The 15518-nt window shown below is 45.9% G+C and overlaps 1 protein-coding gene across 3 annotated transcripts in view; it reads left to right on the plus strand.

Moving 5' to 3' along the window:
• The window catches only part of AFF1 (AF4/FMR2 family member 1), a 51103-nt gene that overhangs the window by 8531 nt on the left and 27054 nt on the right, over positions 1 to 15518 (plus strand). For all 3 annotated transcript variants that reach the window (XM_042811430.1, XM_042811431.1, XM_042811433.1), the window contains exons 2-3: positions 8041 to 8161; positions 8554 to 9465. In XM_042811430.1, coding sequence (XP_042667364.1) covers positions 8041 to 8161; positions 8554 to 9465 — 1033 coding nt within the window. The remainder of the gene's footprint in view (positions 1 to 8040; positions 8162 to 8553; positions 9466 to 15518) is intronic.

Genomic DNA, 15518 nt, shown 5'->3' on the forward strand with positions numbered 1-15518 from the left:
TTTCCTAATTTATAGAATCATAGAATGGCCTGGGTTGAAAAGGACCACAATGATCATCCAGTTTCAACCCCCCTGCTACGTGCAGGGTCGCCAACCAGGCTGCCCAGAGCCACATCCAGCCTGGCCTTGAATGCCTCCAGGGTTGGGGCATCCATAACCTCCTTGGGCAACCTGCTCCAGTGTGACACCACCCTCTGTGTGAAAAAATTCCTCCTAATATCAAACCTATTTAATATTTAATATAAAGTATTGTTAATAATATTTAATAATTAATATTAAATTACTTTTTAATATTAATAAAATATTATAATAGCATTTAAGGAGCTGGCTCTATAAAATGATGAGCAAAAAAAGCCCATCTCCTTGAATAATCTTAGCATAGCCTCAAAGCCAAAGATTTATTGCATTTGACTTCTTGTACCTGCAGTGAGCATTCCCATGTGCTAGAAAAACTGATGTAGAACCAAGAAGTGTAAGATGTAAATCCTTGTTTTGCCTTGCAAAGTGGTTTCAGGTGGGTAATGAAACATTTTCTGATACTTAATAGCTGATAGCATCTGGATTTTTTTTTCCCTGTAGCCTACATTTTTCTTACAATCTGTTTACTACTTGTGATTCCTGTGGGGCCCTGGGGAAACAGTGAGTTCCCCAAACTGTTGGGCTTTCCTTTAGTGATTGCTTTGGTGTGAGGTCAGGCATAAAAGGTTTGGCCCATTGGCCTGAAGAGGAGGTAGTTCCCTCATCATCTCAGGTCTCCAAGACACTCTTCTGCAGCCTCTTGTAGGGAAGCAGAAACCTGATTTCACTGTTTAGTTCCCTGTTTGGTAGCTTGCTGCTGCAGACACATGGTTCTCTTGCTGCCCATAAGTGTGTTACAAATGAATTGATGGGCCTGAGCCACAACAAAAGCTATTCGGAGCAATATTTCAATGCAAATTTGGCACGGAGATAATAGCACAGAGAATTTATGTTAGCTGCCCCAGCACATTCAGGCTGTGGGTAGCTCATTGAAGGGGCGTAGTTGGAAGACAGGCTACTTGTTTGGAAGGCCATGTGCTATGACTGCAGCCCTTCTGCAACCCGAGGTGCCTGCGGTACCCCTGGTTAGCACGCACTTTCTCTAGTGAGATTTGATCCTGGGCCGCTTCCTTTTAAGCTCACTTTGCATCGGAGCTGTGTGGTAATATTTAGACAAGGAGGAGCCCCATCAGCCCTGTGGAGAGAGCCCGCGGATAACATCAAAGCGTGCTTTCCAGTTGCCTTCCTCCTTATCTAGGGGAATCACAATGGTCGTTAGAGATAATTTCTCCCTTGCCCATTTATGCTTATTCTTTTAATTAGGATTCTCAACGTCTGACATTCAAAAGTTACTGAAGAAAAAAAAGATGCAGAAAAGTCTGGATTTATTTCTCCCTGTCTTCCTCCCTTCTTCTTTCCTCATATCATGCTTGCATTAATTCTATGGAGATGTAAGTGTGTGGCACTTGCTGAGCATTTCAGAACAGTTTGCTTTTTTTATGCACTATTTGGTAGGCGTCTGGACTCGGAGCTGCAAATGTTTGATCAGAAGTGGCCCTCACCAGACACCATATTAAATGCAAACAGACTGCATTTTCAGCTTAAAAATCTTGCACTCGTTTGAAAAACAGGATTCTTGCATGTCAGTTGTGGTGTTTTGCTCTACTGCAAAAAATTACTTTTTTTTTTTTTGCTTTGTTTTGTGTTTGTTAAGTGGGATCGATAAGCACTCATTAGCCCGGGGTGCTCCTGGAAGCCTTTCTGAAAAGCTCGTGGGCCTGCACGGTGTCTGACACAAGGGCTCAGAAGCAGTGAGGTGATGTGGGGCTGCAGGAAGGAAGATCCTTGTCTCTGGAGCGACTAGAGGCACGGGCTTCTCTGGCCTGCTTGCATTTTCCTCTCCTTCTCTCACCTACCCAGGAAGGCAGAAGTGCCTGCGGCGCTGGAAGGCGGTCAGACCGCATGCTTGGCTTGGGGAAGTCCTGAGCCTGGTGAGTTAGGCTGGTGTAGGCAGAGCACTGTCTCTAAGAGACAAAGTGGACAGGATTTATCATCGCTGCTACCCGATGATTTACATTTTTCACATTTCCTCCTTTGCCTGCGCATCCAGATCAAACGCAGCCTTAAATCTATCATAGTTCTGACGCCTGGCTGCTCTCCTTGTAATTACTCTTCACACATGCACACCTTCCTAGAAGCCCTCCTGGTGTATTTGCATTTAGATGGAGAAAGACAACTTTGGTCTTCCCTGCATAACTTCTAGTTAACGCCTTTCCTGGCTGCATTCTGTTAAGCTCAGTGCACTGGGATTCTTAGGAGGCAGCAGTTTGGTTAAGTGCTCTTACTGAAGACAGCTAAGTGGAGATTATATGAACGCTCATGGATGGGCTGTGAGGCCTCCATCTTTTGCTCTGCAGTCCGATGCTGTCAGTGTTGATGGTGCTGATGCAGAAAATAATGGACTAGCTGTGCCATCTGTTGTGCTGCTGCCGCATTTTTTATCGTTGGTTTCTGCTCAAACTGCATATGTACTGTGAAACAGTGTTTGATGATGTGAAAAGGACCTTAACAATATCCAGCAAGTCACAATGTGAGGGCATTGCCATAAAGGAAAGGAAGGAAAGGTTGAGATGAGGCAAGTTGCCTGCTGTTCAGTGTGAATGTAACGTCTGTCTTTGATCTGCGTGTCTCCACCTCGTGGGGCGAGCTGCCTGGGCCATGCGTGGCAGCGTTTCTTTCCAAGTTAAACAAGAACGTGTCCCTTGCTCTTGGGAAATGTTGATCAGCAGCTTCTCATCATAGAAGAGAGGCTGCCTTAATGACAAAATGACTTGAATAAATTAATGTTTTCCTGCAGTTGTACTAAAAGGAAATGTTCCCTCTTAATGTTTATGAGGAAGAGGTTCTGCGTGTTTGGAGGGAGGCAAGCGTCGTTTGTGTTTGCTTTTAGCCTTTCCCCACCCCCTTCCCTACTGCTGGAGTCATTCATTTTGGGGCCAGTAGCAGATCTGATTACAATTAAAGCAAATACACATTTTTATTTTCGTTTTGTTTTCGTACAGAGAGCACCCAGAACAGGACGAGAGGCAGCTCTCCGTCCACAGCAGGCTATTTTCTGAGAACAGTGTCATGGGCCATGTAGTCACACGCCAGCATTTGAACCTGCATTAAAGACAGCGATGGCTCTGAGAACAGCTTGGGAGCACGCTGGCATCCTCATGGCTTGTGTTACAGACCATGATTCTGCTGTCAAACAGAGGTCTCTGTGCCCTGCTGTACAGGGCAGCACTCAGCCCAGGAGCATTTGGCCATCTCTGTGTGGAGCAAAGCATGATTTAGGGGGTTGGGTTGTTGTTTTTTTCGTTTGTTTTGGTTTTTTTTTCCTGTGGTGAGGAGATCTGTGCACGTTACTGTGCACAGCTTGCTTGCTGTGGAGCTCAAAACTCCAAAGGCAAATCGATCCACCAGCTGTTGGAAAGCAAGGATGGCTTTGGAGTAGGTTTCTTGACAGGCACACAGAGTTGCAGAGGTGATGGATGGCTGTCAGCTGGGAATCACTGCTGTGACATGGAGCAGCCAGGGGAAACAGAGCAGAATTGATACTGTGCTCACTTGCTGACTTGCAAGCCCCATGCCTATCTACTAGCCCTGCAGCAGTGGCATGTCCCTCTGCTTTCGGAGTCAGGAAGAAGGCATCATGGCGACTCATGGCATCCTTCCCTCCTGCGTCCCTCCTCCTCTCCTCTTCACAACTTTGTAAAAGGAATTTATTGCTGGGAAGCGAGCTGGGGGTCAAGGAGGGTTCAGGGAAAGAAAAGGTCTTAAAAGGGCTCACTGCTGCTGCAGCAGGCAGCGCACAAAGTGTGCTGCACTCTGTTGGGATGCAGATAGGGAAGAGTTGTGTTTTGGTAAATACTATGGCTGCAAGAGATGCAAGTTACAAGTGTGTTGGGCTTTCCTTTTGTTTGAATGTAATCAGGAGCTCTGAGGAAAACAGTTTGATTGCTCTGAATCTGGATGCTTGCCAGCCCAGAAATAGAAGGATATCCATAATCCACTGGGGATGCAGCACAGGGCTTGGGTAGAAAACATTTTGCAAGGTCAGGCTATGTGGCTTGGATTTTTTTGTGACTGTTGCTGTTAAACTGATTGTGAGTGTTCTGCTTCTCCAGCTCTAAGCCAAGAACTTTTGAGATCCTTATGACAGGGCATGATGTAAAGGACATCTTTCTGGGAGGACAAACAGAAGAAGCCCTTAGGGTTTTACCTGGTGTTCTCAGTACCTCACACTGGTGTTCCTCTGTCATCTGCTCATCAGTTTCTGCTCCCATATGTATGTGTACATGCATTGTATTTTATCTTAATAGATGTAGTGTTATTGCTGGGAGAACTTGTGGTAAAGAGGATGAAATACACCTGTAGTACAAGAAGTGATGTGCTGCTAATGCTTTCAATTGCAATTAATGCTCAGGAACTCAAAACAGTTGAGTTTTTTAGGTTTGCTGCTTTTGTTTTTCTCTATATATTTTTTGGTTGGCAAACCACTGAAGCTGAGCCTTATGCAGCATCCAAGTGGAGGATGCTTTGCTTGCGTGTACCCAAGGTCAGTTTTGTTTCACATAGCTGAAGAATACTTGCCCATTGCCTGACATGAGATCCCTTGAAGCCGATTAGAGTATTTTTGCCATTTTCAGTGGGTTTGGCTCAGCTTCCTCTGCAATTCGGAACAGAGTTTGATCAGAATTTCCACTTGTTTGTTCTGCAGCAGGGCCCAGCTGTGAAGTGATTCAGAATCTCAGCAATCTGCCAGCCAGGGAAATACACACGCACTGGTACCGGTGTTCGGGGATTATCGCTCTTTTCACTCTTAATTTGCTGGTGATAGTGGTGTGATCTTTTGTTCTTTCCATCTCAGGTTTTCAATTACTGCTGCAGGTACCTCACTGAACAATAAAACAGATGGTAAAGAGATGTTTTGTGCTCTAGTAGTGACTTTAGAGGCTTTTAAAGGTAACTGAGATTGTTGTGGTCTGGAGTAGGCCTGTTGGGAGGGGAGGAATTACTCTTTTAGCTGTGAAAACACTCCCCAAGAGGCGTTCGCTTGACTTTGTGGCTCTTCCATCTTCCTGTCCAGCCAAAAGAGGTGAGCAATCTCTCACCTGGGGAGGTAAAACAAGATGTAGCATCTGCTGCTGCTTTTGTCCTTTTGTATTGTTTAGATGCATATTTTAAACAGCTCTTTCTCAGCACCGAGCTGTGCGAGCTCAACGACCCATGGCTGGAGGCCTGGATTGGAGATGCAATTAAGTTTATCAGCAAAATGTGCTTGGGGAAAGGTAGTGCAATATCTGTGTATCCTCTAGCCCTGTCAACACTGTCAGAAGCTCAATAAGTACTGGGAGAAAACAAACAAAACCAAGCATGTGTATGACAGAGTGTTCGATATTTACTTGTGGACCAAGACAGAAATAGCCACAGGGCAACCTGAGTCAAAATGCCTATCAGGAGGCATGAAGAGAGGGAAGGAGCTTAGCTCTGTGTACTGCTGTCACATTGCAAATAAAGCAGATACCCTTTATTTTTGCTAATTTCCTCTCTGTGCTGCCGTGTGCACAATGATGAAAACGGTGGCTGAGAGCTGCCAGAGGAAAGCTTGGCTGGGAGAATGGCTGGTGCTAAAGGAGGTGAAAGAAATGGCAGCCTGAGATGGGATTATGTCCAAAAGGTGCCTCTGCTATTTTCCCTGGGAGGTGTGTGTGTGTGATGAAACAAAACTATGTGGCATGTGGCCAGAATGAGCGAACATGCATTGTGTGCAAGCGCTTCCAGGCCTGATTCCAGGTGGCAGCAAATCTCTGCTTGGATCATCAGGAAGAGGAGTGCATTGTAATTGTATTTCTTGCCACTGGTGTGGCTGGGATGGGGAGGGACTTTGGGAACTGCATGTTCCTGTTGGGTCTTTGTCATGGAGCTGAGCATTGTTGGTAGACAGTGCAGGGTGCTGGCTTCCACGTGCAAAAGTTAGGGCAGTGAAGGTGCTGGTGAGTCCAAAGAGAGCTATTCTTGCAGGAGAGCTGTGCAACCTGCAGGGGAAGCCAGCAAATGTGGGATGAGGTGTCTGACTTCCCCATTGCCTTACCTTCTGCAACTACATGGGAAGTGAGCTGGGGGAAAGAGGAGCTGCCTCCAGGTCAAGTCCTGCTCATCTAACAAATGTGCTCTGCAGTTGGTGTCCGTGTCCCGAAATGCGGCCGTAATCTCATGATGTGTACAGGGGAGGTTTCAGAGGTCCACTTTGTGCTAGCAGACAATGTCTTAGCTGTTAGATCATCTTCTGGGGCTTTTCCATGTTTGCTCTAAAGGGAATTTCTGTGAGTTTATATGAAGAATATTTACAGAATCTTTTTCTACTTCCTGGAATGCTTGGAAGGTGATGTTTCACTCAGTAAAAATTTTCCAGATAACTCAGACAGAAACGTTTAGAAAATACTGTCAACACAAAATGCATTTGTTTAAGAAATCGCTTGCACACAGTTTCGAGTAGTGGATGTAGCCACAATTTTTTCTAGCTCCCCTTATCAGTCTTCCTAATTTGTTGTCTTCTGCAGTTGCTATGTTGCGTATCTGCCAGCACTCATAAGGCAGCTGTGCAGCAAATTAATGATACGTAGGACTTTTTTTCACTTGCTAGATGCCATCAGATGCACAGAGGAGATGTTTCTCTTGCATATTGTTTTTAGCAGATAGGTTGTGTGTTTACCAAACCAGTGATGTGTGATTCCTTTTTATTTTTTAACTTGCATTGTTTTCAGAAGAGTAGTGCTTACTGGAAGCTTCTGGTTTTGCTGTGTTTGGGAACAGTCCAGCACCAGCAAAGTTGGAAACTATTTTAAATGTGCATAGTTTAACCCCTAAATATGTTTATCTGTCTCAGTAGAATAAGTACCTCCTTGCTGCAGTTCCATTTATGGAAATTTCCCACTCGGCAGCATGATTTCCAGAGCTCTCTTGGAGTCAGGGAAACCACACCGCAGCAGTCAGACCTATTCTCTGGGGACAACTGAATTTTGAGTGTTTGACAGCGTGTGATGGCTGGGGAGGCATCAGTGTGGGCAAGATGCGATGATTCCTTGCCAGACTGGGACACATCAGAAGTCAAACTAAGAAAGTTTCACATGTCCATGTCTCCACAATCCATGTCTCACACACACAGCAGGAAGACTCCATGGAAAACCAGACATTGCAAGATGAAGCTCTGCTGTGAGGCACAATTGCAAAGTAAGGAGATCCACTGCTCTAACATTTATAGATACCTGGGAAGACAAATCTCATTGGCAAAGTATGCAGACACAGGCATTTCTCTTCTTCACCACCATACTGCCTCTTGCAGAAATGCAGCTTGCAATGTCTGGTTTTCCATGGGGTCTTCCTGCTGTGTGTGTGAGACAGCTTTATTGCTGTTTTGATGTAAGGCTGGTAAAGTGAGGGGAGTGTCTGTGGTTCAGGAAGACTGGAGTGCTCCTGTGTTGGGTTTTCCAAATTCCTGAGACCCTCTCTTTAAACATGATTATATGATGACTTTAAATGCAACTGCATGGTTTCCTAATTAAGCATTGAGTACCCATGTGGGGGTTTTCAAGCCAGTTTCTAAAGTTGGTAAAGTTCAAACTCTGAAATTGATTTTTCTCCCAAGTGAAGAGCTGAAGTAATGAGTAATATTTCTCAGATTGCTTTTCACTATTAAATGGATGATTATTTTTTCCTTCTTCCCACCTTTCTTGATAAATGGTGTTGGCAGTGGAAATCTGTGAGAAGGATACATTGTGTATGTTGTATGTTACATGGTGTTGCAGTATTGCAAATACTAGGCGTGACCAATTTGTTGCCTGTAACCAACCTGTGCATTTCAAGATGCTGTGCTGGATGTGTTGCCTGAAAACAGAAGGTTCCGCACAAAGCGGATATTCGTTGATAAGACGGCTGTGAAACATTAACCACTCTTTCATTCTCTCTTTCCTAAAGCTTGTACAATGAGGACAGAAACTTGCTGCGTATACAGGAGAGACAGAGGCGGAATCAGGAGGCTCTGCAGGAGCAAGACAAGTTCCCTGAGAACACCCCACTCTTTCCTGAGCCGTACAAGGTAGTGGTGGGGGGCTGCATGGTGGTCCCATCTGCTCACCTGGGGATAATAGTGTGTGCACTTAAAATTGGGCTTCTGGTTGGGCAGGTTCTTTTGGGGGTGTCCTGAAGTCTGGGATTTGGTGGGAGAGTTCTCACAAGTGGCTGGGCTACACATCTGTTTACAGCTGTGGTTGAAAACAGGTGTGCCTTCAGCATCTGCTCCAGGGAGTAATACTGATAAGAGCAGTAAGATCTGCTTTGCAGAGGCTGCCTGCAGGAACAAGTTGACCTTGATAGCTTAACTTGTGGTGATTAAAATAAGATCTCAGAGGGTATCCCTTCTTGAGCTGGATCTAAGGGATTGTTTTTTTCTGTGCTTTTCAGATTTCCCACTCTGTTTTTCTGTTTCAGACTAATAAAGAAGATGAGTTGTCAAGCCGTATTCAGAATATGCTGGGCAATTATGATGACTTGCAGGACCTTATTAATGACAGGTGCCATCAGAATCTCATAGGGATACCGGAGTGCGACGTTCCTCAGATCCCACAGAGAAAGCCCAATCGCCCATCCTTCCCTGAAAAGACCAGCCGTACATTGTCATCTTCATTCCACCATGCAAGCCACTATCCACACATGGGACCTCCGGTCATTGCTCCTCCCCGCCCAGGCCACTACGCTCCCCACCAAAAGGCACAGCCAGGAACAGGAACAGGACCAGCTCCAGGCTGGCATGCCAAGAGTCACAGCTCGTCCAGCAGCTGGAGCCAAGGTCAGGAACACAAGCGTGGCAGGCTGGACAGTCATGCCAGTTCTCACCACAACAGAACTGACAGGCATTCTGGTGGTGGAGGTCGTGCTTCTGAACCTCAGGCCACTCTTTTGGAGCTTTCCCCGTTGCTGCCATCTTTGTCTTCTCCAGTGGCACCCCTGTCACCTCTACATTCCATCCAGCACACTAATTCCAAGTCACAGAACAGCAGCAAAGGTCATGGGCCAGGCTACACTCAATCACCTCAGGGCCGAGCGGTGGGCTCACGGGAGAATAAAAGTCAGGACAACTCAGCCGTTATCTTGGCTGGCACCACTCAGCCTTCCTCTCAACCCTTTCCCCCACCTTTGCCATCAAAAACCAGTGCAATGCAGCAGAAACCAACTGCCTATGTCAGACCAATGGATGGCCAAGAGCAGGCTCCGGTGGAGTCACCTGATCTCAAGCCTCTGCTGGAGGAATACCATGGTGAATCGTATGAAAACATCTCAGATTTGAAGGCAAACACCAAGGTCAAGTTATCCAAATTGAACATCTCTTCTGAGCCCATTGAGGTGAGTGCGACTGTCAGAGGGCTTTGTTGCTGGCAGGATTCAGCTGTGGGAAAGCAGGGCATTGAATAACAGAGGCTGCTGAAGCACTGGCGGCTGTGCATGTTATGTCTAGAAGGTGCATTTTAAGGTAGGATTCTGCTTGGTTTTCTCCTGGATGGGACAAGGAAGAGAGAGACCTCCTTTGCTGGTAAGTCAAGTTTTGTAAAACAGCATTGTTATGCATGGTTTGGGGAGCGTTACTGTGCTCATCGTTAGGCTTCTCTGTGTCCTGTGACACGTGGATCTCCCAGTGCTGATTTCTGAGATGTTTGGGTGAGGAGACCTATGGAGGCACTTCTAGAATTGCATTTTGACTTTCTAATAAAAAGGAATAGGGTGGATGCCGTCTGCTTTTCCTGGTAAAGTGTGTTGGAAGATGTTTTGATCAGCTGCAAATAGCTGTAGGCAGTTTCATGTGGAAAAACAGGAAGCTGGTAATGTAATATTGTCAAGAAGTTGTGAAAATAGTTTCATGCTGAGAGACAGTATTTGCTTCAATGTTGATTTGGCATAACGTATCGTAACTCAAAATGGGAAGAGCAGTGTGTTCTGAAGTTCGTTGTTTGCTTGACCAGATGTTTTACTCCTAGGGGGGTAGGGTAGTAAAGCAACGTGGAGACTTATCTTCTTCATTACCCATTCCTCATTACCCAGAAGTTTAAAAGCAGAAACTCGCTTTATAACTGTACTTTTAAAGCCTGTCTTTTTAGTGTGTTTATTTTTTTCTTCAGAGAAAAAAATGCTTATTTGTCAGAAATGAGACTTCTTGTTCTCTCTCAGCTCTCTTGGCTCCATTTCTACATCCATCTTATCTTTTTTCCCATCCAGTTGATCTCTGTGTTACCTTGTGTGTGCATCTGCAGTAATCTAAGCTAAGATGGGGCAGCTTTGGCGATGATGCTGTCTGCTCAGTGACCTTCTTTCCACTCACTTTCCATTAAACACATATCTCTGGAGCTCAATGCATGTCAGAAATCCTGCACCCTAATGAGGCAGAAGTGCTGTTGGTCTGTGGCCTAAGAAGAGCACCATAGAAAGGGAATTGAAACTAATGCAGGGAATGATTCTGTGCTAGACAAAACTCTAATTCCAATTTCATTTACGTGGTTGGGTGCCTGGATAAGCTCTGTGCTGGATGCGCGGTGTGAGATGGGTGGCAGGGGTGAGAGGGTGGCCTGTTTGCTTTTAGGAAGCAGCTTCTTCCCTGTGATGTCCTTTGTCGTGTTTAGGAAAGCCGTGTCTTCTAGCATGTGTTTTGTGGTTAATTGAATTTCAGAGGCATCTATCACCTGCAGTTGTGGATTCATTTTGGGCAGCTCCTGCTCCTGGCAGCACTGAGGAGTTGAGCCTTTCTATCTGAACGGATGAGCAGATCCACTGCAGGGCAGGTGAATCCACAGCTGATAACAGCAGTGACTCGCTTTGCATTCACATACAGAAACTCAACATTCCCCTCTTGTCTGAATAAAAAACCTTACGTTCGGTCTTTGTCCCCTTCCTATTACTTCCTTTTACAAAGACAGTGGTGTCATAAAGGAAATAGGCTTGATGGCAGGGCCAGGAATCAGCAAGGCTTCTATGAGAGACAGTGTTGATAAATCCTGAAGCATTCTTAAGGGCATAGAGTCTAAACAAATGTGCAGCGTTGGACTTTTTTTTTTCCTGCCAGTTTTATTACTGTTGGTAGGTAGCTCCTTTTGTCCCTTATAATGAAACCATCACGGGATGACTCTTTCACCTACAAAGTGAGAAGTAAATTGAGAAGCAACTCGCTTAACAAATGAGGTTGATTTCTCTCCCCTTTTTTTGGTTTGTTTGCTTCTGTTTCTTTGTTTGTTTTGCACCATAAAGTTAAGTGTTTCCCCACTACCCACTTCATGGTCAGAGGTGTTGGATGGGATTCAAGAAGGGTTTCTTTGCTTCCCAAGCATTGTATTAATTTGTCTTTTTGTTGCTTCACAGCTACAAAACGGGGTCAAACATGAATGACTGTTGTTATTCCTGGATTCTCAACTTAAGGCCCTGGGAGCAAGGAATGCTCTTGTTAAGCAGTAAAATGCATACCTGCAGTTGTGATTGTGATTAAAATCTCCAAACCTCCATCTGTACAGTGTGGACTAATGCACAGTTTATAAAGAGTGAATGAATACATTCAGATGCAGCACTAGGGGAGGGGGATCAAAATAAAATGAAGTCTGTCCTGAAAGGGTGGTGTTATTATTGTGATCTAGGGCACAAGGTAATACTCTGGGGAAGCAGTATGGTTGATAAGCTGCTCAGTAAAGCTCCAGCTGTCCCTTAGAAAGCGGAGAAGTGTATATATGACACAAAGATAATGTGAGGACAACTTCACTTTCCACATTTCTCCTGGGCACTTGGCCAGGATCTCTTAACTGCAGGACAGCAGCACTGTGTGGACTGGGACATGCGCTCAGCCTCTCCCAGTTAAAGCACACACTCTAGTAGGAAGCGTTAGCACTTGGTGGGAGCCTGGGGTTACGATCAAGTGTGTCTTGAGCAACATGGCTCCTTCAGTTTCCCTGTTTGTAACCCTTGCATTGGCATGGCTCAAAAGAGGATTAGAACTCTGATATTACAGGCTGTGTGCCCATATCCTACCTCTGAAGAATTATTTTTGGCTCCTACAGGCAAGTCCCATCTTCTGCTGGAAGGGATTAACCATTGCTGTCATTGCTTGCGCCTTTGTACACAGATAGCAGCTGCTTTGATTGCAACTTTAGGAAAGCAACAATTCAGTGAAGGGAGCTGATTGCATAGAACTATCTATTAAAAAATTAGCATGGGAATGGAAATAACCATGGCTAACTGTGGCTGAGTGCTGCAGCTGCATTAGCTGCATTAGCTGCTGTGTTTTGCCAGGCAGCTCGTTAGGGCAGAAGGCCTGCAAGGGGAAATGAGCTGCCGGCTGCTGGGGAACAGGGACTGCAGTGGTGGCTACATAGCAGCATCTCAAAGAGGGAATTGCTGTGAGGAAAAGCAACAGGTGAAAGCTTGGGTTCCTTCTGTGCAGGTTTGTGGCTTATAACGAGAGGCACTCTGTGCTGTTTGTGTGAGGGTCACTGCTCAGTGTTGTAAACAGTAATGTGAAAAAGGGTGATCTGGAAAGGCTGAGAGCTTGTGACAGCCAGGTCTTCCTGCAGGATGACTTTACAGCCAACCAGAGGTAGCTTTCGTTTCTGGCTTATTGAAGAACTGTATCAGTAGCCATCCCGCTACAAGCGTCTCTTAGTAACTGGGGGGAGTGTGCATCATTGGGATATATTACGGAGCATCAGGCAGCTGGATCTGGGCTGATGCTTGCTCTCAGGCATGACACAAGCAATTTGCCCAGCTTGGTTAGAAGGAATGAAAGTTCGATGTCACCATTCTCTTGTGCTGAGCCCTGTGGTTCTTGAAGGTGTGCACCACATCTTTGGAAGAGGGAGCCGCAGGACTTTGCTTGCTGCTGCGATCCCACGTGACCTTCGCAGTCCTCTGTGTCTCTCTGAGTTGAAAGCAGTTACTGCTTTTTCTGATCTCATGTGAATTGTGTTTCTTTTTTCTCCTGGCGTGGTCTAGCATCTCCAGCTGCACTGCTGATCTGGCAGAGGCACTGATCCCAACCAGCATTCCCCAGGCAGCTGCAAGCATTTTGCGTCAGACAGAGTTTGAGTGCAATGTTGTGGGCAGCTTTTATGCTTCAGGTGCACTGAGAGGTTGTGGAACCCCTTTTTTTCTCTCACCTGATGCACTTAAAGTATGTTAGGAGGAATCAAACCCAATCCCAGTGGACAGGGGAAAATTATATGGCAGTGTTATTTTTTGTGTGTGTGTGTGTGTGTTTTTTTTTTTCTTTTCTTTCAACTGAGCCAAAGCATGCAGCTAGAATAACGTAAACAAAAAAAGCAACTCGTTGTGCTTGATTTAATAGGTGGGTCCCACTGGAGGCAAAAGACATTTTTCCCTTGTGTGCCTCCTCTTTGGAAGAAGCAATGTGTTTAACCCAGGCTGGAAACAAACCAGCAGCCCCACGCCAAAGCAGCTGCAGCAGCTCACACGGAACACCTTCTGCCAACCAACCTGATGTGGATTTCAGAACTCTCCACGCTGTTTCTTGCCCTGGTGCAAAGTACCAAAGGGACAGAAGTTGCCAGTTGGAACCGTACAGGGGGAAGGCAAATATTGCTAAGCAACCGTGCGCTTGAGAGAGAGTTTTTCGGAGAGGAGCCAAGGGAGCTGTACCTGGGAGCGTCACTGCGCTCACAGCTCGGCGCGAGGGAAGAGATTAAAAGTTCTTTCCTGGCAGGGCCACCACCAGCACAAAAGACACCGCAACCTCCTGACACCAATTGGGGCCGATGGGGGGGGGGATGTGAAAACAGGAAATCTCCCTTGCCATGTAGGAAGGCGGTGAGCGATGCTAACAGAGGTAAGTGCTGAGCTGGTGACTACAGAGACCTCACTTCTGGCTGCGGACTGTGGGCACCCCATCTGCGCTCTCTAGGGGGCTGCTGGGGACAGAGAGCTTATCGTGAGACAAGGGAAATGGGTCATGCACTACTGGCATGGGGGCCAGAGGCCAGGGGGCAGGCAGGGGTCAGCCTGCTGTCCCCAGTGCTGCTGGAGAGAGAGAATTGGCTTTGTTTGAGTACTTTGATGGTATCTTATTCAAGAGATGCATTTTCTTCCAGATTTCTTTTCCTATGTTGGGCATCACCTTAATACTCTCCTAACACTGATCTGAGCAACTTTCTGATTTTGCTCTGATTCCTAATGCTGTCGAAGTGGAGGGGAGTGGTTATCATGCTTCACCTTTTATTGCTCTTTGTGGACTCTGGTGAACTCAGGTGAAGGGCATTTTGTAGCTCAGGGATACTCTGTGGGTGTCTCCTGTGTCAGCACAGTGATGCATGCTCTAGCAGCCTGCTGGTGCTGCTCTTTCATCCTGGCACCACAGCAGTTCTCATGCCCTTGCCCTGTACAGCAGCAAGGAATGACTACAATAAAGTGTGAGTCAGCTCTGGTTTGTGATGAGCGTGGTCAGAGTGATGAGTGACTTCAGAGGGCAGTTGGGACAGCCACGTAGCATCATCCTGGTATTACCCGGTAGGGTGTGCTGCACTGTTTTTGAAGTATGACTCTACCAGTGTGTCAATTTCTGAAATAACATCCAGAAAGTAGTGGAGTTCTTGCTGTGCTGTACCATGCAGCTTAGTGTTCTGTGCTTCAGAGTGTCAAGTCTCATGTTTCATTCTGACTGAGCTCTAAAGAGGTAGTTGACTGAATTTTCCCTTAGTATCAGTATCTCCCTCCTTCCCAAGCTTTTGCAGCCAATTTTCATCCTCTCCATGACAAATGTTTATTACTTCAGCAATAAATTATACCTAATTGATTATTTCAGCTTTTCAGGCAATCATTCTTTCTCTTTGGCTGCTTGAGTAGTGACCACATAGCAACGCTTTTTCCTTATCTCAAGAGTTAAGTTTAGAAAATCAGTTTCTCCACCAACAGCGTTTTAATGAGAGAGCTTTTCCGTGTGGCTGTATGGCCACAGAAAACCTTTGCCAAGCACACAGCTGTTGGCAACAGGAATAAACGCGGTTGGTGTGTGTCACATCATGATACCAGACCCCAGGAGCAGGGCCTTTGGCACTGCTTTTATAGCTGGAAGTAAAGACTGAGCTTTGAGAGCAGGGTGTTTAAGGATGCGCTAGAGGAGTGGCTGAGGAGCTTTGGGCACAGCTGGCTGCAGCCTTGAGGTATGGTATGTGTCTGATATCCAGCCCAGGGATGCTGCTTTGCATCAAAGTGTGTGTGTGATGTACAGTGACACAGCTACTCATGAAGCACTCTGCTCTCACTTTCAGAGCATCAGATCTAGAGCCACTCTTTTTGCATGTAATCAGTTGTAAGACAGTAGGAAAAGTTGTCTTCACAAGTGAAAAGCTGTCCTGCTGTTTTTTTTTCCACAGGTTTAGTTCCTCAGCTTGAAAGCATTTGGAAATATTTCTTAC

This window comes from Centrocercus urophasianus, unplaced genomic scaffold (genome assembly GCF_019232065.1).
Source record: "Centrocercus urophasianus isolate 14NV4802_14NV808 unplaced genomic scaffold, USGS_Curo_1.0 seq_13, whole genome shotgun sequence".
NCBI lineage: Eukaryota > Metazoa > Chordata > Aves > Galliformes > Phasianidae > Centrocercus > Centrocercus urophasianus.